Below are 25,515 nucleotides of genomic sequence, written 5' to 3' on the forward strand. Positions count from 1 at the left end.
TACATCTAGGAGGAGGGCAATGCAGTAAAAAGTGAAACAAAACAAAAAGGTATAAAGGTTTAAGATGTCAGATAGTGACAAGTGCTATTGAAAAAGCAAAGTCAAGAGATGAAGAGCATTGGGGGAGGGGGAAGGGGCTGCTATTTTAAATAGGTTTTTCAGAGATAGTCTTACTGATTAGGAGGTGTGAGCAGAGACTTGAAGGAGATGATAACGCAGCCATAGGAGATCTGGGGGGAAATTTCTGGCGAAGAAGATGGTGAAATGTCAGGACATGGGCCATGCGCAGTGTGTCAAACCCAAAGCAAGTTGAGCAAAAGGAAGAGTCTTCTGCAGGTTAATGAAGGGCAGAAACGTGGCAGACAGCCAGGTCATGGAAAGTCTTGGAGGCCATTAGGAACTTCGGCTTTTATCTGCAGAGATAGGGAGCCACAGGAGGACTTTGGGCAAGGAGGGACGTGAGCTGCCTTCAGTTGGGAAGGGTCAGACAGGCTTCTGTGTTGGGAGTGACCGCTGGGCCACAAGGACGTGAGGAAGCCCAGTTGCGCAGCTGTCGGACTAATTCAGGGAGAAGAGGACTGTGGCTCAGGCCCGAGTGGGAGCAGGGGAGGTGGGGGATGTGATCAGATGATGGACGTGGTTTGAAGAAAGAGCTGGTGAACTTGGCGGGTGGGTTGGATATGCTGAAGAATAGTAGGCATCAAGGAGGAGGGCAAGGTTTATCTCTAAGAATATAAAGGATGGAGCATCCACTTACTGAGATGGAGTCAGGGGAAGCAGGGGTTGTGTCTTGAGAAATCCATTAGATGTCAGCAGTGATGGTAGGTAGGCAGCTGGAGATAAAGTCTGATTTTTAGCAGTAAATTTGGGAATTGTAAGTCTAGTGATGATATTTAAAGCCTTGATATTAGATAAGATCACCAAAAAATGAATATAAGTGGAGAAGAGAAACAGGGTGAGATTAAATTCTATGCTACACCAATTCCAGACATTCGCACAATGAGAATTCTGTCTCCCTTATTTTCAGTTTCAGGTAGCCTCTCCCCTCAGGATGCTGTTCTAGCCACTGAAAATTCCCACCTTTATATCTCATTCTATTAGCAGCCTGAGAGAAATGATAGCACATGTTTTCAAGTTGCTGGAATAAAGTATCAGGGTTAGGGTGGAATTCTGTTCAACTGTCCTATTGAAAGAACATATAAATGAGTGAATTGTTCAAGGCCCTGGATCCATATGTTCCTAAGGCTAGAGCCCCGGACAGTTATCTCAATTAAGTTGAATCATGTATGCATCTCTGAACCAATCACTGAGGCCAGGGAACAGATGATACTAATTCCCTAGGCTTGATTCAGTCGCCCATCCCAAATCTGGAGATTTGGGTTCATCCTAACAAAACACATGAACTCAGAGTCCCAAGGAAAAGGTAGGATACTTCATTAGAAAACAAGTAAAGTTTGCTGGGCAGTTGGGAACAACCAATGTTCACTACCAGTGAGAATGTAATAACTCCTTTTAAGAAGCTTCCCCTGTGTTAAGACAAGGAAATCTATAGCAACCGTAATACCATGTGACAGGTTTGCTAGAGACACACTAGGAAGGGACATCATATCTAAAAGAAAGATGACGACGCCCCGGTGGTCCAGTGGCTAAGAGTCCGCCTGCCAGTCCAGTGCCTGGTTCAGGAAGACGCCGCGTGCCGTGGGGCAGCTGAGCCGGGCGCTGCGGCTGCTGGGGCGCGTGCTCACCAGGGCCTGTCCTCCGCAGCAAGAGCAGCCGCTGCAGGAGAAGCCGGCGCCGTAGCTAGAGAGCAGCCCTTGCTCGCTGCAACTAGAGAGAGCCCACACATAGCAACAGAGAGCCCGCATGGCCAGAAATAAGCAAATGAATAAGTATTGCTTAAAAGTAAACGGAATATGAGAAGGATTTCCCAGAGGAAGTGATCTCTAAGCTGAGAGAGCAATTAAAATCTAGCAGGGTGGGGCGGGGGTGACGAGGGCAGTGTCACAGGAACAGAGAGACAGTAGGTGGAGGGCCAGAAGCAGCAGAGGTGTCTGGAAACTGGAAGGAGGGTGAGGGACACAGACGAAGGGGAGGCCAGACCCGGCAGAGGATGTTCAAGTAGGACTAATTTGGAACTCTTCTGATGGCAGTAGGATGCCACCTTGAATTCCTGCTTGGCCAGCGTCCAGGCGGCTTGGAGACATGGGATAAACCTTGAAGGATTAGTTTGTTTGCTTGGGAGGCTGACACTGGTTTGCAGTTTGCATCTTTTCTTTGCTCCTCATCTGTTTGTCCTCTCCTGTCTCACAAAGGTGACGGTGCCAACGATGTCAGCATGATTCAAGTGGCAGACATTGGCATTGGTATCTCTGGGCAAGAAGGCATGCAGGTGAGTAGATGTTGTACACCCAAATACCATAAACTTGACCTTCTCACCCAAAGGCAGCCTTCGCCACAGGCATATCTCTGTGGAAGAGTGAGGCTGTCTGCCGCTAGCTCAGGAGTGAGCGACAGGGCATTTATCCATTCGTTCGCTCAGGGATTCTTTACTAGGTGAGTATTAAGGTATTCTCCTGGGTAATTTTAACTTACCTGTTCAGTTTTAAAAATACAACTTACCTAAATCATAAGAACATACGTTTCATCTCTGCAATAACTATGACTTGACACTGAGAGCTACTAAAGGTTTGAGTAAAAGACTTAAAGATCCTAAAGAGAGAGGGAGAAGCGGAGAGAAGATAGGAGAGAATGAGGAAAGTGTGATTCCCAGTTTTTATGTGTGTGCGTGTGTGCATCGCATAGTGTTGTAGGCGCAAAATTCAGGAAGAGGCTTGGACAAAAGACTGCTTGTCATGATTGGAGCAAGTGCTGTCAAAAGAAAGTGGGATGTGAGGTTTAGGATTTCCTGAGAATTGTAAATTATGATGTCTTTACAGAACACGAGAAATTCAAATACCTCCTTTGCCTGCCACGTTATTAATAGTCATGTGAAGTCATAACTGTATACTTTTATATTCTCTTCGTTGAGGAGAAGCAAGTGCTCCCTAAGAGTTCTTTCTAAGGGAGCTGCTTTCCAGGGAAAGCACGCTTGCTGAAATCACATCATGCATAGTAGACCAGAGAGAACTCTTGTTTCCTTGGATCAGACTGGAACGCTGGGTGGTAGCTCCAGGCAACCCATGAAGGCTCTCTCTGCATGGGGTTTTGCTTGTTTGGAGAGGGCTTTTTTTTTTGAGGGGGGGGGTCGTGGTCTGCATGTAAGGCTTAAACTACATATTTTAAAAAATTTTTATTTGAGTATAGCTGACTTACAATGTTATGTTAGTTTCAGTTTTACAGCAAAATGAATCAGTTATACATATACCGAACTGCTTTTAGATTCTTTTGCCACATAGGCTATTACAGAGTATTTAGTAGAGTTCCCTGTGCTGGGCAATAGATCCTTATTAGTTGTCTGTTTTATATATAGTATACAAGTCAATCCCTCTCTCCCAGTTTACCCCTGTCCCCTTACACCCTGGTAACCATACATTTGTTTTCTACATCTGTCACTTTGTTTCTGTTTTGTGAGTAAGTTCATTTGTACTGTTTTGTTTTTTTTTTTTAAGATTCCCGCGTATGTTTGATATTTGTCTCTGTGATTTACTAACACTTAAACCACATTTTGACCAGTCTGAGCCTGCTGGAGGTCGGCCTGCCATGCTGTCTGTTCCAACATGTTTTGCTCAGGGTGACACTCTCCTTGTCGTCTCCACAGGCTGTGATGGCCAGCGACTTTGCTGTTTCTCAGTTTAGACATCTCAGCAAGCTCCTCCTTGTCCATGGGCATTGGTGTTATACCCGTCTTTCCAACATGATTCTCTATTTTTTCTACAAGAACGTGGTATGTAGCTCCAGAGAATTCATCCTTTTCCCTGTGACCCTTCCTCTCCTGCTGGTGTAAGGGGTGAAGAGGGAGGGCCCAGCGTTAAGCTTGCTTTGCTTATTGATGTTTGGGAAGCGGCCAGGATGACTCCTGCTGTCTTACTAGGAATAATCTGCTATGTTTCAGCAGCTGACAGCAAATTGCTAGCCTTGTCCATCTGCTAGCATTTTCTATTCCCTATGCATTTAAATTCAATTAAACCCTGTCTGATTCATTTAGAATCCAGTTTTTGACCTTCTGTAAAATGATTGTGACAAGTAGAATTATGAAATGTTTAATGCTGTCAGCAAAGGTTTGCTTCCATTTTACAGGAGATTAAAAAAAAAATCTACTGTCTCTAATGGATGTCCCATGTGGTATATTGAAGATGCAGATGAAATCCTAGGATAGTGCCTTAGCCTATGGAGCTGGCTAGTACCACTAGATAAAGAATTCTATGGCAAGCCTATAAAATGTGTTTGTACTTGGTAGCTGTAATTCTGAAAAGGGCAGAGTTTGATTAGTAAGCATCGTGGCTTTTAATCTTCAACTTATTGTTTAAATTTCAGTTTCCTCTTTTATAAACCCATGTTGACCTTAGGTTGCTTCCCCTAAATCCCTTCTTAGTGGGATGATTAGGTAAATATGTCATGATTTTCAGTGAAATTTATTCTTGGTCTTTTGAGTCCATATGTAGCAAGTTGGTAGTAAACAAAAGTTTAAATCAATACTGAAATACCATTTTCAGGGAAAAGATGACTTAGGGTCATTTTTGGGTCTGTGCATGTGTGTGTTTGTCTATCAGCAGCAGGAACATTTTTTTTTCTTCTAGCACAGTGAGCTTTTCAGGCAGCTCTCAGTACTTTACTGTTAGAATTAGCACACTTACTCACCAGAGTACATCACGCACAACGCCGGGCTGGAGGAAGCACAAGTGGAACCCAGACTGCCGGCAGAAATATCAGTAACCTCGGATATGCAGATGACACCACCCTTATGGCAGAAAGTGAAGAAGAACTAAAGAGCCTCTTGATGAAACTGAAAGAGGAGAGTCAAAAAGTTGACTTAAAGCTCAACATTCGGAAAACTAAGATCATGGCATCCAGTCCCATCACTTCATGGCAAATAGATGGGGAAACAGTGGACACAGTGACAGACTATTTTCTTGGGCTCCAAAATCACTGCAGATGGTGATTGCAGCCATGAAATAAAAAGACACTTGCTGCTTGGAAGAAAAGCTATGACCAACCTAGACAGCATATTAAAAAGCAGAGACATTACTTTACCAACAAAGGTCCATCTAGTCAGCTATGGCTTTTCCAGCAGTCATGTATGGATGTGAGAGTTGGACTATAAAGAAAGTTGAGCGCTGAAGAATTGATGCTTTTGAACTGTGCTGTTAGAGAAGACTCTTGAGAGTCCCTTGGACTGCAAGGAGATCCAGCCAGTCCATCCTGAAGGAAATCTGTCCTGAATATTCATTGGAAGGACTGATGCTGAAGCTGAAACTCCAATACTTCAGCCATCTGATGCGAAGAGCTGACTCATTTGAAAAGACTCTGATGCTGGGAAATATTTAATGCAGGAGGAGAAGGGGACGCCCAAAGATAAGATGGTTGGATGGCATCACCAACTCGATGGACATGAGTTTGAGCAAACTCTGGGAGCTGGTGATGGACAGGGAAGGCTGGTGTGCTGCAGTCCATGGGGTCACAGAGTTGGACATGACTGAGCGACTGAACTGAGCTGAACACATAGTCAAAGTTTTAATAAAAAACTTTACAAAAATATTTGAAATGCATAATGTCTCTGTCTGAGTGTTGACTCTGGGTTAGGTTGTGATCTGTAATGTAAAATTCCAGGACTCAGTGGCCCGTGAATTTAAGAAAGGAGCCCCTCTCCTAGGCTTCATTTTCATATCTTTGCATTTTTCTACTTCTATTAATATTATAATGCCCTGGTGGTTCAGTGGTGAAAAATCCACCTGCAATGTAGGAGACACAAGTTTGATCCCTGGGTCAGTAAGATCCCCTGAAGAAGGAAATGGGAAACCCACTCCAGTATTCTTGCCAGGATGATCCCAGAGGAGGAAGAGCCTGGTGGGTTACACTCCAGGGTTAACAGAGTCAGACACAACTTAGCGACTAAACAAACAGCAACAGTTATGATGTAGCCCACTTCACCACTCCCTCCTTTTAACTCCATATTCTTAGCTAACATTAGAAAGGGATGCCACATGCTCTTGGAGAGAGAGAATGTTTATTTGTGGAAAGTGCATTACCAGGGAACAGGACCCCACAGTCTCTCAGCTCCGTAAACCTTGATGGCTGTTCACACTGAAATCCTCCCAACTTGTTTCTGCCTCTTTCTTGCCTAGCCAAACAGGGAATGGTTTGTAAACTATGGAGAATAGGGCCAGTATCAGAAGCCATTTGAGCAGCTTAGCTTTCTGGGACTGTGGTTTTTTCATCTTGAACCAATTTTGAGATAGTAATAAAGGCTATGGATTCAGTCCCCAATTAGCACCCCAAACTGCACATACCCTAAACTACTATGTTTTCAGGAGCAAGGCATGATAAATATCCATGGACCCTAGGCTAAGAAACTATATTCTAAGGATCGTGGCCCCCATCCTATAGTGTTCCAGGGTATCTATGGTGCCAATAATAATAATATATTAATTAATTAATGTTGATTAAAAGGCACTTTATTGTTGCTTGAGAACCCCAAGAACATATGAAAAGGCCACTGAAAGATGAACTCCCCAGGTTGGTAGGTGCCCAATATGCTATTGGAGATCAGTGGAGAAATAACTCCAGAAAGAATGAAGGGATGGAGCGAAAGCAAAAACAACACCCAGTTGAGGATGTGACTGATGATAGAAGCAAGGTTCGATGCTGTAAAGAGCAATATTGCATAGGAACCTGGAATGTTAGGTCCATGAAATCAAGACAAACTGGAAGTGGTCAAACAGGAGATGACAAGAGTGAACATCGACATTCTAGGAGTCAGTGAACTAAAATGGACTGGAATGGGTGAATTTAACTCAGATGACCGTTATATCTACTACTGTGGGCAGGCATCCCTTAGAAGAAATGGAGTAGTCATCATAGTCAACAGGAGAGTCCGAAATGCAATACTTGGATGCAATCTCAAAATCAACAGAATGATCTCTGTTTGTTTCCAAGGCAAACCATTCAATATCACAGTAATCCAAATCTATGCCCAGACCAGTAACACTGAGGAAGCTGAAGTTGAATAGTTCTATGAAGACCAACAAAACCTTTTAGAACACCCAAAAAAGATGTCCTTTTCACTAAAGGGGACTGGAATGCAAAAGTAGGAAGTCAAGAAACACCTGTAGTAACAGGCAGATTTGCCTTGGAGTACAGAATGAAGCAGGGCAAAGGCTAATAGAGTTCTGCCAAGAGAACCCACTGGTCGTAGCAAACACCCTCTTCCAACAACACAACAGAAGACTCTACACATGGACATCACCAGACGGCCAACACCGAAATCAGATTGGTTATGTTCTTTGCAGCCAAAGATGAAGAAACTCTATTCAATTCAGTTCAGTCGCTCAAACATGTCCGACTCTTTGTGACCCTATGAACTGCAGCTCGCCAGGGCTCCCTGTCCATCATCAACTGCCAGAGTTTACCCAAACCCATGTCCACTGAGTCGGTGATGCCATTCAACCATCTCATCCTCTGTCGTCCCCTTCTTCTCCTGCCCTCAATCTTTCCCAGCATCAGGGTCTTTTCAAATGAGTCAGCTCTTTGCATCAGGTGGCCAAAGTACTGGAGTTTCAGCTTCAACATCAGTCCTTCCAATGAACACTCAGGACTGATCTCCTTTAGGATGGACTGGTTGGATCTCCTTGCAGTCCAAGGGACTCTCAAGAGTCTTCTCCAACACCACACTTCAAAAGCATCAATCCTTCAGCGCTCAGCTTTATTTATAGTCCAAGTCTCACATCCATACATGACCCCTGGAAAACCATAGCCTTGACTAAATAGACCTTTGTTGACAAAGTAATGTCCCTGCTTTTTAATATGCTATCTAGGTTGGTCATAACTTTCCTTCCAAGGAGTAAGCGTCTTTTAATTTCATGGCTGCAATCACCATCTGCAGTGATTTTGGAGCCCCCAAAAAATAAAGTCAGCCACTGTTTCCACTGTGTCCCCATCTATTTGCCATGAAGTGATGGGACTGGATGCCATGATCTTAGTTTTTCTGAATGTTGAGCTTTAAGCCAACTTTTTGACTCTCCTCTTTCAGTTTCATCAAGAGGCTCTTTAGTTCCTCTTCACTTTCTGCCATAAGGGTGGTGTCATCTGCATATCTGAGGTTATTGATATTTCTCCCGACAATCTTGATTCCAGCTTGTGCTTCTTCCAGCCCAGGGTTTCTCATGATGTACTCTGCATATAAGTTAAATAAGCAGGGTGACAATGTACAGCCTTGACATACTCCTTTTCCTATTTGGAACTAGTCTGTTGTTCCATGTCCAGTTCTAACTGGTGCTTCCTGACCTGTATATAGGTTTCTCAAGAGGCAGGTCAGGTGGTCTGGTATTCCCATCTCTTGAAGAATTTTCCACAGTGTATTGTGATCCAGACAGTCAAAGGCTTTGGCATAGTCAATAAAGCAGAAACAGATGTCTTTCTGGAACTCCTTGCTTTTTCGATGATCCAGCAGATGTTGGCAGTTTGATCTCTGGTTCCTCTGCTTTTTCTAAAACCAGCTTGAACGTCTGGAAGTTCACGAGATATAGAGAAGCTCTATACAGCCAGCAAAAACAAGACGGGGAGCTGACTGTGGCTCAGATATTGCCGAATTCAGACTTAAATTGACCTGCCTCTTGAGAAATCTGTATGCAGGTCAGGAAGCAACAGTTAGAACTGGACATGGAACAACAGACTGGTTCCAAATAGGAAAAGAAGTACGTCAAGGCTGTATATTGTCACCCTGCTTATTTAACTTATATGCAGAGTACATCATGAGAAACGCTGGGCTAGAAGAACAAGCTGGAATCAAGATTGCAGGGAGAAATAGCAATTACCTCACATATGCAGATGACTCCATCCTTATGGGGTGGGGAAAACCACTAGCCCACTAGACCATTCAAGTATGACCTAAATCAAATCCCTTATGATTATACAGTGGAAGGGAGAAATAGATTTAAGGGACTAGATCTTTTAAACAGAGTGCCTGATGAACTATGGACAGAGGTTTGTGACACTGTACAGGAGACAGGGAGCAAGACCATCCCCAAGAAAATGGAATGCAACAAAGCAAAATGGCTGTCTGAGGAGACCTTATAAATAGCTGTGAAAAGAAGAGAAGTGAAAAGCAAAGGAGAAAAGGAAAGAGATACCCATTTGAATGCAGAGTTCCAAAGATTAGCAAGGAGAGATCAGAAAGCCTTCCTCAGTGATCAGTGCAAAGAAATAGAGGAAAACAACAGAATGGGAAAGACTAGAGGTCTCTTGAAGAAAATGAGAGACACCAAGGGAACATTTCATGCAAAGGTGGGCTCAATAAACGGCAGAAATGGTATGGACCTAACAGAAGCAGAAGATATTAAGAAGAGGTAGCAAGAATACACAGAAGAACTGTACAAAAATATCCAAAAGTCTACAAGCAATAAATGCTGGAGAGGCTGTGGAGAAAAGGGAACCCTCTTACACTGTTGGTGGGAATGCAAACTAGTACAGCCGCTATGGAAAACAGTGTGGAGATTCCTTAAAAAACTGGAAATAGAACTGCCATATGACCCAGCAATCCCACTTCTGGGCATACACACTGAGGAAACCAGATCTGAAAGAGACACGTGCACCCCAATGTTCATCGCAGCACTGTTTATAATAGCCAGGACATGGAAGCAACCTAGATGCCCATCAGCAGATGAATGGATAAGGAAGCTGTGGTACATATACACCATGGAATATTACTCAGCCATTAAAAAGAATTCATTTGAACCAGTCCTAATGAGATGGATGAAGCTGGAGCCCATTATACAGAGTGAAGTAAGCCAGAAAGATAAAGAACATTACAGCATACTAACACATATATATGGAATTTAGAAAGGTGATAACGATAACCCTATATGCAAAACAGAAAAAGAGACACAGAAATACAGAACAGACTTTTGAACTTTGTGGGAGAATGTGAGGGTGGGATATTTCAAAAGAACAGCATGTATACTATCTATGGTGAAACAGATCACCAGCCCAGGTGGGATGCATGAGACAAGTGCTCCGGCCTGGTGCACTGGGAAGACCCAGAGGAATCGGGTGGAGAGGGAGGTGGGAGGGGGGATCGGGATTGGGAATACATGTAAATCCATGGCTGATTCATATCAATGTATGACAAAACCCACTGGGAAAAAAAAAAAAAAAAACAAGTCAAAAAAAAAAACAAAAAAAAAACTATAGTCCACCTAGAGGGATGGGATGGGGGAGGGGGAAGCTTCAGAGGCTTGGGATATATGTAGACATGTCTGATATATGTTGTACAGCTGAACTTAACATTGTAAAGCAATTATACTCCAATAAAAAAAATACTTTAAAAAAAAAAAAAAAGATCTTCACAACCCAGATAATTATGATGGTGTGATCACTCACCTAAAGCCAGACATCCTGGAATGTGAAGTCAAGCGGGCCTTAGGAAGCATCACTACAAACGAAGCTAGTGGAGGTGATGGAATTCCAGGTGAGCTATTTCACATCCTAAAAGATGATGCTGTGAAAGTGCTTCACTCAATATGTCAGCAAATTTGGAAAACTCAGCAGTGGCCACAGGACTGGAAAAGGTCAGTTTTCATTCCAGTCCCAAAGAAAGGCGATGGCAAAGAATGTTCAAACTACTGCACAATTGCACTCATCTCACACCCTAGTAAAGTAATGCTCAAAATTCTCCAAGCCAGGCTTCAGCAATATGTGAACCGTGAACTTCCAGATGTTCAAGCTGGATTTAGAAAAGGCAGAGGAACCAGATCAAATTGCCAACATCCACTGGATCATCAAAAAAGCAAGAGAGTTCCAGAAAGACATCTGTTTCTGCTTTATTGACTATGCCAAAGCCTTTGACTGTCTGGATCACAATAAACTGTGGAAAATTCTTCAAGAGATGGGAATACCAGACCACCTGACCTGCCTCTTGAGAAACCTGTATGCAGGTCAGGAAGCAACAGTTAGAGCTGGACATGGAACAACAGACTGGTTCCAAATAGGAAAAGGAGTACGTCAAGGCTGTATATTGTCACCCTGCTTATTTAACTTATATGCAGAGTACATCATGAGAAACGCCGGGCTGGATGAAGCACAAGCTGGAATCAAGATTGTCGGGAGAAATATCAATAACCTCAGATATGCAGATGACACCACCCTTATGGCAGAGAGTGAAGAGGAACTAAAGAGCCTCTTGATGAAACTGAAAGAGGAGAGTCAAAAAGTTGGCTTAAAGCTCAACATTCAGAAAAACTAAGATCATGGCATCCAGTCCCATCACTTCATGGCAAATAGATGGGGACACAGTGGAAACAGTGGCTGACTTTATTTTTTGGGGGCTCCAAAATCACTGCAGATGGTGATTGCAGCCATGAAATTAAAAGATGCTTACTCCTTGGAAGGAAAGTTATGACCAACCTAGATAGCATATTAAAAAGCAGGGACATTACTTTGCCAACAAAGGTCCATCTAGGCAAGGCTATGTATTTTCCAGTGGTCATGTATGGATGTGAGATTTGGACTATAAAGAAAGCTGAGCACCGAATAATTGAGCTTTTGAAATGTGGTGTTGGAGAAGACTCTTGAGAGTCCCTTGGACTGCAAGGAGATCCAACCAGTCCATCCTAAAGGAGATCAGTCCTGGGTGTTCATTGGAAGGACTGATGTTGAAGCTGAAACTCCAATACTTTGGCCACCTGATGCGAAGAGCTGACTCATTTGAAAAGACCCTGATGCTGGGAAAGATTGAGGGCAGGAGGAGAAGGGGACGACAGGGGATGAGATGGCAGGATGGCATCACCAACTTAATGGACATGGGTTTGGGTGGACTTGGTAGTTGGTGATGGACAGGGATCCCTGGCGTGCTGCAGTTCATGGGGTTGCAAAGAGTCAGACACGACTGAGCGACTGAAGTGAACTCAAAGGTCACTTTATAGTTCATGGGCAGTTTCTATCTGGATCTTGATTTTAAGACCTGATGTGGGATAATTCTCATTTTCCAGATAGAGAAACCAAAATTTATAGAGGTTTTTAAAATGACCTAGAGTCACATAGTCATATAGAAAGTGTCCCCTGGGACTTGAAAGAAGACCCCCTAAATCTGAGTCGAATGACCTTTCCTGTGTCCTCCATTGCTTCAGGGCACAAAGCTTTTGCTATTGCAGACTTAGTGCACATGAGGCAAAGTACTGATACCATGTACAATGTATGTGCTTGGCCTCTAGGATGACCACCTGCCCTGGTTTGCCTGGGTCTACCCCAGTTTAAGTCGTAAGAGTACCATGTCCTGAGAAACTCCTGTCTCAAGCAAACTGGGATGGTTGCCCACCCACTGGCACCATCCCACTTCACCACCAAAAAAATAATCGAGAACTCAGAAAGCAAGTGAATGAACATTTGGCTTCTACCTACCAGCTACCTACCAGCTGCTACCAGCATGGGTCCAGCTTCTCTTTATCTGGAGCTGGAATGTCTCCATTTGAATCCTGGCTCTGCCACTTACTTGCCAGGTAACTTTAGGCAAGTTCCTTAGCCTCCCCATGCCTCACTTTCCTCATCCACGTTGTTACGAAAATTAAATGAACGATTTATAAAGCTCTTAGAACTGTGAGTGCCAGCACCACATAGTAAACTGTCTGTATGTGTGTGTGTGTGTTTTAATAAAACATTTACCAAAATAAAAGGTGTGAGGTCAGCTGTGGTTCTCCATTCTGTCAGCAAAGAAACTGTTCTGGGAGGCTGAGATCACACTGTTCAGAGCAGCGCTGGGTGGCATGTGTGGTCATGGCTCTCACAGCAGACTCTAAGATGTGACTTTTTCTTTGTGTCCCTAGGCCTATGTGAACCTCCTTTTCTGGTACCAGTTCTTTTGTGGGTTTTCAGGAACGTCCATGACTGACTACTGGGTCTTGATCTTCTTCAACCTCCTTTTCACATCTGCACCTCCCGTCATTTATGGAGTCCTAGAGAAAGACGTGTCTGCAGAGACCCTCATGCAGCTGCCCGATCTCTACAGGAGTGGCCAGAGGTCAGAGGTGGGTGCTCCAGCAGAAACGTGCGCACGGATACGCAGCCGTCGTCAGAGTCAGGCATCTTCCAGGGTGCTTGGCTCAAATACTCTGGTGCATTGAAATGTGTCTGTTTCCAGAGATCTCTCCTAACACAGCAGACATTAAGTTACTCATTTCTGAAAGAAAACAAATAAAACTATGAAAGACCTCAGGTGCTTCTAAGAAGAAATCCAGTCTTCAGACCTTACAAATAACATTATCTAGTATTTCCTAAACCCCCGGCACCTTCTGCTGGGCAAACTACGAATTATTCGCAGTCCCATTTATCTTGACAAAGCACTTTGAGAGAGAACCTGGTGTTGTTTCCATTCTAAGATGAAGAATGTGAACATCAAAGGGGCTGAGGAATTTTTCCAGAAATCTCATAGCTTTTTTTTTTTTTTTTTTAAAGCAGAACTGAGATGGGAACCCTTCTTAGTCTGGTTCTAAAGCCAAAATTAAATTCTTCAGGTTTTACTGTCATGCGAAATAGTGGTATGATCTTACCGCCTCCCTCTCCCTAAACCCATGTCCACCTTCCACTTAATTAATCTCTCAGTCCTGTCCGCCCACCTCTGATATATCCCTTATATCTGTCCCCTCTCCATCCTTCTCTCAGCCCTCATTACCTCTTACCCATAATATCATAGTCACCAATTAATTGAGCTACTTGTCTCAAAACTCTTCTCTTTTGTCTAGTTCATCTTTTACAAAATTAATAACTATTTTTGAGATAGCCTTATGAACATTATGTAATGCCTCTTATATGCCAGGCATATACATATATATATATATGCATACATTTATGTATGTAAACTGCTTAACGTACATAAATGTAATTCTCAAAACGACCCTTCAGGGTAGATGCTGTCGTTGGCCGCTGTAGATGAGGGGAGTCGGGCACAGGGAGGCGTCTTCAGTACCACCCCGTCACCGAGCTCGTGACTGGCGCAGATGAGCCCCAGTTCCCAAAAGCCTCTGCTGCGTTGCCGAGAGAACACTGATGCTGTCTTCAGTCCTTGGGTGCTCCCAACCCCTTTGCTATTTAATGGCCAGAAATCCAAAGTGCTCTCGTAAGTGCTCAGGATCACAGCGACTGAGGTGGACCCGCAACCTATAGATACCTATAAAGGGACAAAGCTGAGGGCTTAGTCTGGTAAGACATTGTAGCCTTAAGAAGAAGTCTATGTTAGTCAGGACTCTTCAGTTTCAGTTGACATAAAACCAGCTCAAACTGGCTTGATGAAAAAGGGAAATATATTGGCCCCATAGCTGCAAAATCCAGGACTAATGGTGACATCTATTTTTCTTTTTTAAATTTAATTTTTATTTTGTACTGGAGTGTAGTTGATTTACAATGTTGTGTAAGACACCATTATTCTTTTTTTTTTTTTTTTTTTTAATTTTTTTATTAGTTGGAGGCTAATTACTTCACAACATTTCAGTGGGTTTTGTCATACATTGATATGAATCAGCCATAGATTTACACTTATTCCCCATCCCGATCCCCCCTCCCACCTCCCTCTTCACCCGACTCCTCTGGGTCTTCCCAGTGCACCAGGCCCGAGCACTGACACCATTATTCTTAAATCAGCTGTAACTGTGCTGGTTATGGCTCCTTGGCTCAGCTGGCAGTGACAGGGTTAGTCGCTCAGTCATGTCCAGCTCTTTGCAACCCCATGGACTGTAGCCTGCCAGGGCCCTCTGTCCATGGGGTTCTCCAGGCAAGAACAGTGAAGGGGCTGCCATTCTCTTCTCTAGTGGATCTTCCCCACCCAGGCATCGAACTCAGTTGTGCATTGGGATGTGAGTCCTACGCTTTTCGCTGTGTGTAGTGCTGTGACTGGAAAGATCGTTTTCTCACCAGCCAGGCCTGGGATGTGGATCTTTCCTGACGACAGAGCTTAACCACATGGACAGGGTTGGGAAGAGGGTTTCCTGTCAAAGGGCTGGAGAAATGAAAATGAGACCCATGGTAAGAAATTCATGCATTGGGTTTCACTGGACTCACTATCCTGAAGACACTGACCCAGAACAGCACGTGTTACAAATGATGGGTGGTGGTTAGCCTGAGTTTACATTCTGGCTCAGTGGTATGTGACCTTGGTAAGTTATGTTACTTGCCTGTACTCCAGTTTCTTTATTTATGGAGATTACGTGAGGATTAAGTAAGATAATATGTATAAAAGTTCCAGCCATATTACACTCTCAGTGTTGTTTTTATCCCACCCCTAGACTTAACCAGAAATTTGAGGAAATCCTAAATATAAAATGATGTTTTATTTTTGTCAATCCAACTTTCTTCTGGGTTGAACTGCCTTTCCAGACTGGAGAGTAAGTTAATGTCCTTAGGCTCATGGGTATGGGCTTCCCTGATCGCTCAGTTGGTAGAGAGTCCGCCTGCAATGCAGGAGACCCTGGTTCGATTCCAGGGTCGGGAAGATCAGCTAGAGAAGGGATAGGCTACCCTCTCCAGTATTCTTGGGCTTCCCTTGTGGCTCAGCTGGTAAAGAATCCACCTGCAATACGGGAGACCTGTGTTCGATCCCTGGGTTGGGAAGATCCCCTGGAGAAGGGAAAGGCTCATGGGGCAGTCAACGCAAGAAGAAGTCAGCTTCCAGGGAGGAGGAAATCCTTACAATTCTTCAGTTTCATCCAATTCATTTCGATCAAAGAACCAAATGGGATATTCTAAAAAAGTCCAATCTGACTTAAGGTTCAAAGTCAGGGGTGCAGGAATGTGTGGCTGATAGTAATGAAGTTGTCCTGCACCCCAGGTCTAAGTTAGATTCCAAGTCCGTTGAGGAAAGAAGGATAGAAGGGAGACGGTTTATGTTTTTATAGCTGGTGTTTCAGAAGCCCATTTGTACAGCCTGAAGATTGTAATTGGTCTTTACCCTGGAAGAGTTGAGGTCATTGTTTCCTGTTGTTGAGCCCTGCTATCAATTCTGTGCACACATTGTTCTATCGAGCCGGCCAGTTTTGTAATACATGGTGATTGCAGGCTGTGTCCCAGCATGTGGCTATTGATAAAAAGTAATTGATTTCATTGATTTACCTTCCGGAAGAGTTGTCCTTTCTTTGAACTTGGCCTCCAAACAAATTCTGTTTTATGTTTGGGCCATTTCCTGTCTTTGGTGTCATGAAAGATAACTTTCCAGGCTTACAGCATCTCTCTCCTTGAAAGGAGATGGGTCTGGAAGGCCACAGTGAGAGGTGTCCCTTCCAAACAGCCGTCATCTATTACCATCTTTCTTCACCCACACAGCCTTCTGGCTTTAACTTCATGTGGATTTTTGCCTCTCAGTTTCCAGGGATCTCCTGAGTTACTCCTTTCAGCCTCTCATTTGTCTTATCCTTGACACTTCCCTGCCCCAGAGTCCCCTAATTCACAGGACTGTGAAGAAGGTGTACTTGCTACCTTTTGGCTCTAGGTGTTCTGAGCAGCCCCCGTCCCGCTAGGAGCATGGAGCTGTATTTCAGCTTATCCCGGCATTGTTCCGTCTTGTGCAGTGACATTTTGGTGGCCCTTTGACTCTGCTACATTCTCTTCCACCATTTGGTTGTGCTTAGTTTATAGACACTTGAAGAAAGGCAGGTAGAAGATTCCATCATTCCAATGAGAAAACTGTAACAGAAGGTACAGGGAAAAGTAGACTGGAAACCATGACTCTTCATCACTTTGATTTTTCCAGAGGACAAAGAGACTAAAAAACAAAAGAAAAAAGATAGATGCCTCAAACTTCTTTTGAGGGCTGGAAGAATGTATATGGAGATTTCGAACATTTATAAAGCTTTAGAAGACAGACACCCATTTTGAAGAAAATTTCAGCCTCTTTTTTCATTTTAAAGGAAATAAGACTATAAACATGTTAAGAAAAGGAAAAAGTAGCTCAAGGATATGATATGTGTGTTGTTGTCATTTTTGTCTGTGGCAGACGTCACTAATAAACCATAGCCCTCCATCCTTCCTGTCAGGTCTGAATGGAGCCTCAGAATCCTTCTGCACACACAGTATTGTTTGTTCAGAATTATCTTCTATTTGAAAAACTGTTTTCAGTCGTTTGACTGGTATCTATACTTGATCTTTCTCTTTCTGCAGGCTTTTGGTAGGAAGGAGTTTAGCACATGAAAAGTTAGGTAAGAATAGCTTACTAATCCAAGAAATAGCTGTTGGGTACTTGCTGTGTGCCAGGCCCTGCTTTAACCACTTGAATAAAAGAATCTAGGTCCCACTTTATGAAGCTTGCCTTCTGTTGAGAGAAACAGGAAGTGGTTAGGTAAACAAGATGATTTCCGACTGTGATGAAAGACTTCTAAGGGCCCCTGGTATTAATAGTAAATGATAAGTGGACGTAGCTTTTAGATTGGCCTGAGGTCTATGCCGCTGTGAGTTGGGATATGAGTTAGGATATCTGAGTTAGGATATGAGTAATGAGGAACTGGTTGTATAGGAGGTCTAGGAAGAATTTCTAGGAGAGATAACAGCACAGGGGAAGCCCTGAGGAAAGAAGGGATTTGGCATATTTGAGAAACAGATGAAGTCTGCGTGTTGGGAGGATGGTGAATGAAGATTAGACCAGGAGGGGGTGACCCTGGAGAGCAGGGATTTCAATGAGAAGACCACACAGGACCTCCTAGATCATGCGATGGGACTAAGATTGATCCAGTGATAGAAGCAATACAAGTTGAGGAGTTCCTTCAGGTTTTTTTTTCACCTGTGAACTCATTTTATTCAATTATCACCCCCTTATTTCACTATTACTTACAGATCTGACCTGTTCATGAACGAGAGACTGAAGGAATAGAGTTTTCTCTAAGAGAAGCAAAAGCAAGCAGTGGCTGGTGGTGTTCCTTGATTTTGCTTTGACCCTTATTAATCTTTCTCCCTCCCCAATGTCTGTTTTGTTTTCAGGCATACTTGCCCCTCACCTTCTGGATTACTTTGTTGGATGCCTTTTATCAAAGCCTGGCCTGCTTCTTTGTGCCTTACTATGTGAGTCCTTGTTAACCCAGAGGGTTTGTTGTTAATGGATAAACGGTGCCTCTTTGTTCTCTGTCACGGGTGTCAGCCTTCAGAATAGGTATATGAGGGTAGATTGCTCGTGTGATTAAGTTATTAACTGACTAAATATAATGCTTCTCTCAAATATGGTAGGGTAGTGGGTTAAATTTGGAGAGAAGTGTCTAGATGGTAGATAACGGGTTAAATTTGAAGAGAAGTGCCTAGCTGAATCCTTTTGGTTCTCTTTGTAGCCCTGTACTGCTTGACAATTTTCATCAATGACTTGAATAAAGTTGAAAGCCTGGCTTATAATTAGATGAGTCAAAATCAGACAGGCAAAGTCAGAATATGAAAGCTATTATTAGTCAGTGCCGGACTAATTCTACTAGGATGTCATTCAGAGTATTAAATTTAAGTAGTATCCCCCAAACTTTAAAAGAAAAAAACACCTTGTTATGCAGGTAAAAAATGGAAAAAATATGACTAAATGAAGAATTAATAAAATTAATTTAAAAATTGTAGACCAACAGCAAGCAGCATGATACAGTTGCCCGTTCACCCACCTCCCTCCCCAGAAGAAAATGCTAATTTGATCATGGATGGTTAACAAAAGTTCATTAACAAAAAGGGAAAAGGTAATAGTCTTTAAGTTAACAATTATCATTCTTTATTCAAACAAAACTACTTGAATTTTCCCACCTAGAATAATCAAGGTATACTGCATTTCAAGAGGAATATAGGTAAGGCAATCTAAAGTATATTTAGAAAAGAATGACGAATTGTAAAATATCGGAAAACTGTGTCATGTGAGGAGTGAAGACATAAGCATATGAGAGGGGTGGATATTTACTTAACCATGATACAAACTCAAGTTAGCCAGAGTATCTGCTTCAGAGGTTTGCAGCTCTGTTGAGTGGAACATGTTTGAAATTTCTCTATACTTCAAAGAATCAGAAGCATAAGTAAAAGAGTCAAGGAAGATGAATTAAGATTCAGAATATAAAAAATAATTCCAGCTGAAAAATCCAAAGATTAGATGGCCTGTCTGGGGTTCAGTCTCTTTTTCTAAAAATGTTCAAGTTTATCCTAGATGACCAGTTATTAGGAACACTGAAGAAAGGGACTCAGTCCTCGTTTGGGCCGTGGAATGCAGTGACGATGTACCAGTGTGCGCGCAACTCTCCAAGAGCACCAACTTTTACCCTCTCTTTGTAGACCTACCAGGGCTCAGACATTGACATCTTTACGTTTGGAAACCCCCTGAACACAGCTGCTCTCTTCATCATTCTCCTCCATCTGGTGATAGAAAGCAAGAGTTTGGTGAGTGGTTTTCCTGCCTCTGAAGTAGCCTGAAGCTGTTGTTGGGAAATGTCTTCATGCCTAGAAAACAAATGGTAATGAGAGGAGTGACGACTCCCAGGAAGAGGGGTAACTCGCAGCCGCTCGCGTGGGTTGTTGAGTGCGGTCATGCTGAGGATAGTCTGCGGCCAGGAGGACTGGGGCACACCTGCCTGGCCCCCTTGGTGGTACTCATGGTGTGAATGGTTCATGGTGTGAGTCAGGCTGGAGGAATAATTAACCAGCATTGGCCAGCATTCTTCAAGACCAAGCTGATGCCTTTCAACTAAAGTGAAAACAGGTGTTGTGCCTTAATCCTGGTATAGTGACTTTTTAAGTGATGATTTTATGCTTTTCTCATAAACAAACAAAAATTTTTTTCTCCCTCCAAAAGTTTTACCATTCATTCCATTTATATCTAGGTCTTTTTGAACTTAGTTGCCAACTTAATGATAAAGTTAAGTCTTTTCTTCAAAATGATTGCAGGATAGCTATGAAACAAAGCTAGTATGGAATCTGCCTCTGATTATTTACGCTGCTCACTCACTTCCATTGTCATTGTCTCTGCTGTCATCCAAGCCTTTGTCATTTCTTCCTGAATTATAGCTACGACCTCCTTGGTCTTCTCACCTTGACTCTTGTCTCTGCTGGCCCTTCTCTACAAAGCAACCAAAATCATCCTTTTGAAATATAAATTGTACCTTTTTGCTGTCCTTTGGGTAAAACCCTTCAGTGGCTTCCGATTTTACTTGGGATAAAATCTAAAAGCCCTAAGACGGCCCATCAGGCTTCATGCAGCCATGCTGCCTCTTCTGTCTACAATGTCATTTCCACTTATTTGTGGACTAGCAGCACACTGTCCCTCTTTTTCTCAGGTACAATGAGCTCATTAGCACATCAGGGTCTTAGCATTGACCATCTCTTCTGATGGGAGCACCCCTTGTTTACTTTCGGATTCCTGCACTTTGCCCAGATCAAAAGTTTTTGTTTCTTTGTGTTTTTTTTTGGTTTCAGCAAAAATGCTGCTTTTCTCAAGAACCCTTTCCTAGCCATCCATTTTCTCCTATCATCCTCTTACTTTATTCATAATGCTAATACTAATTTACAGTTATTCATTTAATTATGTGATTATACCATTCATGTTTCTCTTCTACTTTAGACTGTAATCTTCTTGGGGGCAGAATTTATGTTTTGTTCACCATTGTATACCAGTATTTAGGACAAGGCTGGCACACAGTAGGTGCTCAAAAAATATTTGAATGAATAAATGAATAATTAAATAACCAATGTTTGGGGTGATTTAACATCTTACTGGTGGTGCATTTTATATAGGAAATAACTGGGTGAAGTTACAGTTTTAAATGATATACGAGGTTATATCATGAGATTATAATTTTTGGGTAGGCCTGAATATTTTTGGCATCACATGCTTTGCTTATAACCTTCTATAACCAAACTTTATAAGCCTAAAGTGTTATAAGAAGTTAATATCTGCAGATATAAGATAGGAAGAGTAAAGGGAATTCTAGACCTAAAATATTTGAGACTATTTTGGTATCTATTTAATTTCATTTTTAAACTCTTATGTATGTAGGTAGTTTTGGCTACTGCCTAAGGAAGTGTCGTAAGTTCTGACATCAAAAGGTGTTGCAAGGATGCTAATACGTCAAGTGTCAGTTTGGGTTCAGTGGTGATGAGCAACAGCAATCTATTTTAGCTAACCTGAGCAAATAGAAAAGTTATTAAAAGTATACTGAAGCATCATAGTAAAACAAACAAAAAGATGTCCTGAGGATTCAGAGTGACTCCAGAGATCCAGGGAACAGAAAGCAATGGATAAGCTTGTCAGGATGGTACTGTAGTCTGAACTGGTCCCAGTCACTTTCTCTCTACTCTTGCCTTATTCATTGTGCTCCAAGTTCAGTCCCTGGTGACAGAATTCTATTTCCTTAGCTCCAGTCACAGGCTTTGGTGAAAGAGGAATGTTTTGTCAAGATTGCACATAATTCTGGGAGTCTTCACTAAGAGAAGGGGAGCGAAAGCAAGGTGCCAAGAAAAATGATGTAAAGAATGCATCCATATAAAGAATGTAACCGTATAAAGAATGTATCATCAAAGAATTGTTTCTCACACTGCAGGGTGGGGTAGAGCTCATGGCCGCTGGAGGTCTATTGTCAGTGACAGTCACTCTGAGACTGTGAATTAGTTTCTATCACCTTTTACTCACCATCTCACTGTCACTTTTCTTCCCTCCCTGTTGGTTTTTACCCAGAATCCCTTGACTTTAACTGCATCCATTTATTTAAACAGGTCACCTCCATCAAGTCACTTCTCACTTGCCAAAAGTACTTCTTAAAAGGAAAAAGAAAACCCTGGCAGTAGGGCTCAGTGAGAAGGAAGAACATTTGAGAAAGAAAAAAATCATTGTCTTCGGAGGCATAAAGATCTTTTTTGTAACCAGAGAAGCCCTGGTTGCTCTACGATGTTTTATTTTCTGCTCTACAACAAAGTGACTCAGCTATGAAAGCAAAGGTGTTAGCCACCCAGCCAAGTCCCGCTCTCTGCAGCCCCGTGGACCGCAGCCCGCCAGGCTCCTCTGTCCATGGAGTTTCCCAGGCAAGAATACTGGAGTGGGCAGTCATTCCATTCTCCAGGGATCTTCAACCCAGGGATCAAACCTGGATCTATGTTTATACATATGTCCCCTCCCTCTTGGAGCTTCCACCCATCCCAGCCCTCTGGGTCACCACGAGCACCAAGCTGCACTCCCCGGGCCACACAGCAGCCTCCCACTCGCCATCAGTTTTGCATATGGCCCTGCTCATGTGTCAGTCCCAAGCTCCCAATGTACCCCCTCCCCATGTCTACATGTCCATTCACTATATCTGCATTGGCATAAGGATCTTAATTGAGGATTCAACCAACATTTTGTGCATGTTTACAAAATAGGAACTGTTTTTGTGATTTTTGTGAAGATATCTATCCTGGAATAATACTTTGCAAGGTTAAAAGGAAAACAGAGAAAATTGGATCTTGTTTGAGAATTTTAGGCCTAGAAAGTAAAAAAAGATTAATAAAAGCATTCTTCCCCCAAAAGACTAATAAATACCACCGCGGTTGTACACAGTGATTTTAGGTGGGGCTGTACACTGCACTAAATAACACTGATGACTAGATAATGTGAAAGTGACTCTCTTTCGTACTTTGGATTATGTCAAACAGGAAGTCTGTTTGGGACTATCATGTTTTATCACAGTAACTCTTGCTTATTTCCTTTTGTAACAAAGATAGATCAGACCCCAGACTCAAAGCTGTTATGACAGGAAATGCAGATATGACATTTAAGGTAGTGATCTGCTTTTCTTTCTAAATAAAGTTACTTAGTGAGCCAGTTTGTAGCAAAATAATAAGAAAAATAATAATGCAAGCTCTGTGCAGGTATGAGGTGGATAGATTATAATGTGATATACAAAGATGTGTATCTTGCTCATGGAGAGTTACTAAGGTTGCAGAGGACTTTAGAGCGGTTGTTCTCCAAGGAGTGGCTCAGTGACCCAAGCCATGTCTTGTAGCTGTACCACCTGAAATCATTCCCAAAAAGAACATCTTGGTCAAACATGGAAAGAAAGGAGACAGTATGGATAATTGCACACCTGCTCTTCCATGCTTCTAACTGGAAAGTTTTGCACATCCCTTCCGTTCACATTTCTTTGGTCCAAGCAAGACACAGCCATGCTTAACTTCAAGGGAGTGGGGAAATGCAATTCTTTCAAATGTTTATTAGAGGCAGAGAATGAGATATTGGTGAACAACAGTGATATCTACCACCCACTTAAACAGATAAAGTTTGAAATTCACTGGATTAACGTATTATCTCAAAGAAGAAACAGACCACTAAGTGACTATATGGAAAAATAAGGAGAAAATCCTAACACCTCGTGGAGCATGTGTGTATGTTAGTCACTTAGTTGTGGGGACTCTGCGACCCCATGGACTGTAGCCCACCAGGCTCCTCTGTCCATGGGGTTTCCCAGGTAAGCATGCTGGAGTAGATTGCCAGCCCCTTCTCCAGGGGATCTTCCTGACCCAGGGATTGAACCTGGCTCTCCCACACTGTGGACAGATTCTTTACCGTCTGAGCCACCTTGAAAGCCCATGCATGGACAATACAAAATGAGCTAGTCATCAGAGTGACTTTTTGGCATTTGACTTCATTTTGTGTGATTTAAACAGTGATATGAGCTATTCATGGAGGGTGCTCTTGTGCCTCAGTATTTTGTGTTTCGTTCACTGATTTGTTATTCCATTTACCCACTGCTTAAATATGATGTTTCTTAAAAAGAGCAGATTTTGCCAGACTGTGGAACTACCAGAGAGTACTCACTTCCCTTGCTGTCCTTACCTTTCAGACTTGGATCCACCTGCTGGTCATCATCGGGAGCATCCTGTGCTATTTTTTCTTTGCCTTGGCTTTTGGAGCCGTGTGTGTGACTTGCAACCCGCCGTCCAACCCCTACTGGGTTATGCAGGCGCACTTGGTGGATCCAGTGTTCTACTTAGTTTGTGTTCTCACAACCTGTGTTGCTCTACTGCCCAGGTATGGTATTTGTTTTATCATCAAGAGAGAAAGCAAAATCATAGGTTTAGAATTCTTCTAGCAACTACTAAGAATAGATGGTTAGACCATCATGTTTAGTAGTAGAAAAGTCAGTCTGCATGGTAGTTAAAATATTGGTCTTATCTCTTTTACCAGAGTACAAAAGTGGCTTAAGCAAATGAAAAGATTTATTTCTCTTTCAAGGAAATTTCTAGTCTGGTTGATAGTCCACAGGGAGAGGGTAATTTTGCTTCCCAAAGTTACTGAAGGACTCACATCCTTCCCTTTGTCTGTTTCGTTCTGCCATCTCCCAAGGGCGTTACCTTCACTTGCGTGATTGACGCTGGTCACCAGCAGTACTCTCTGGTCCTGGATCCCTGCCCTGCATCTCTGCCTACAGGAGGGAGAGAGAAGATGGAGGGCATGTAGCTTTCCAACTTTCCTCTTTTTATTCTTTTTTGTAATGATATGACCCAGATGTAATATCCATCACTGCTCGTATCCCATTACCTAGAACCTGGGTATGCAGAACTCTGAGTGGCTAAAATCTGGTGGTTTCTAAAAAGAAGGGGAGGATGGGTCCTGAGGGACATGGAGCAGTCTCGACTGAAACCTGTACACTTTGAAAACTTACCTCCTTTCGGACTTCAGTTACCTTCCTCATTTAAGTTTAACTCAGTTTCCCATGTGGAAGGAAATGGCTAAGATGTATGCATGGGTTTTTAATCTATAGGTTCTTCGACTCTTTAGAGCTCTTCCCCTTTGTAGTTTTATGTAATCTGTTTAGCTGAAAACAATATAGCAAATAATTGTTCGCCCTTTATAAATATGATGTAAACATCAAAACGATGATTTCATATTATTTGCTCACAAGGTTGACAAATTGGCTTACAAGCAACTCTGACCCGCTGCCTGTTTTTATAAATAACATTTTATTGGAACATAGACATACTCACTAATTTATGTACTATCTATAGCTGCTTCTGTACTATAAGAGCAGAGTTGAATAGTTCCAACACAGACTGTCTGGTGCTCCAAGCCTTACACTCTGGCCTATTGGATGAAAGTTTGCCAACCCCAGTCTATAACATCGTCATAAGAAACAGTGGGCACAGACCTTTTGTTATGGGTAGATGTCCCTTCTAGAAATGCGTAAGAAAAACCCACCTGAGTCATTCTGTGGCGGCTACAGTTATATCCTTAACAATTTCCCGGGTACACTGAGTTCCTTCTGTAGTTCTCACTGTTATTACCAACTTTCAGATTAAAAACTGACAAGATGAACGTGTAGAATTCATGAAGGAACACTTACTTTAAAGTTATAGCCTGAAAATTTTTTTCAAGTGCATTAACAGTATAATTTTACCTATTATTGTTGTAGTAACCTG

General features: G+C 42.6%; 1 protein-coding gene across 2 annotated transcripts in view; it reads left to right on the plus strand.

The window, feature by feature from the left end:
* The window catches only part of ATP10D (ATPase phospholipid transporting 10D (putative)), a 125,030-nt gene that overhangs the window by 94,586 nt on the left and 4,929 nt on the right, over window positions 1–25,515 (plus strand). For both annotated transcript variants that reach the window (XM_043870979.1, XM_043870980.1), the window contains exons 17-22: window positions 2,313–2,389; window positions 3,758–3,883; window positions 12,972–13,172; window positions 18,103–18,183; window positions 19,408–19,512; window positions 23,940–24,127. In XM_043870979.1, the coding sequence (XP_043726914.1) occupies window positions 2,313–2,389; window positions 3,758–3,883; window positions 12,972–13,172; window positions 18,103–18,183; window positions 19,408–19,512; window positions 23,940–24,127 (778 nt within the window). The remainder of the gene's footprint in view (window positions 1–2,312; window positions 2,390–3,757; window positions 3,884–12,971; window positions 13,173–18,102; window positions 18,184–19,407; window positions 19,513–23,939; window positions 24,128–25,515) is intronic.

The sequence above is a fragment of the Cervus elaphus genome, chromosome 17 (assembly GCF_910594005.1).
Source record: "Cervus elaphus chromosome 17, mCerEla1.1, whole genome shotgun sequence".
Lineage (NCBI taxonomy): Eukaryota > Metazoa > Chordata > Mammalia > Artiodactyla > Cervidae > Cervus > Cervus elaphus.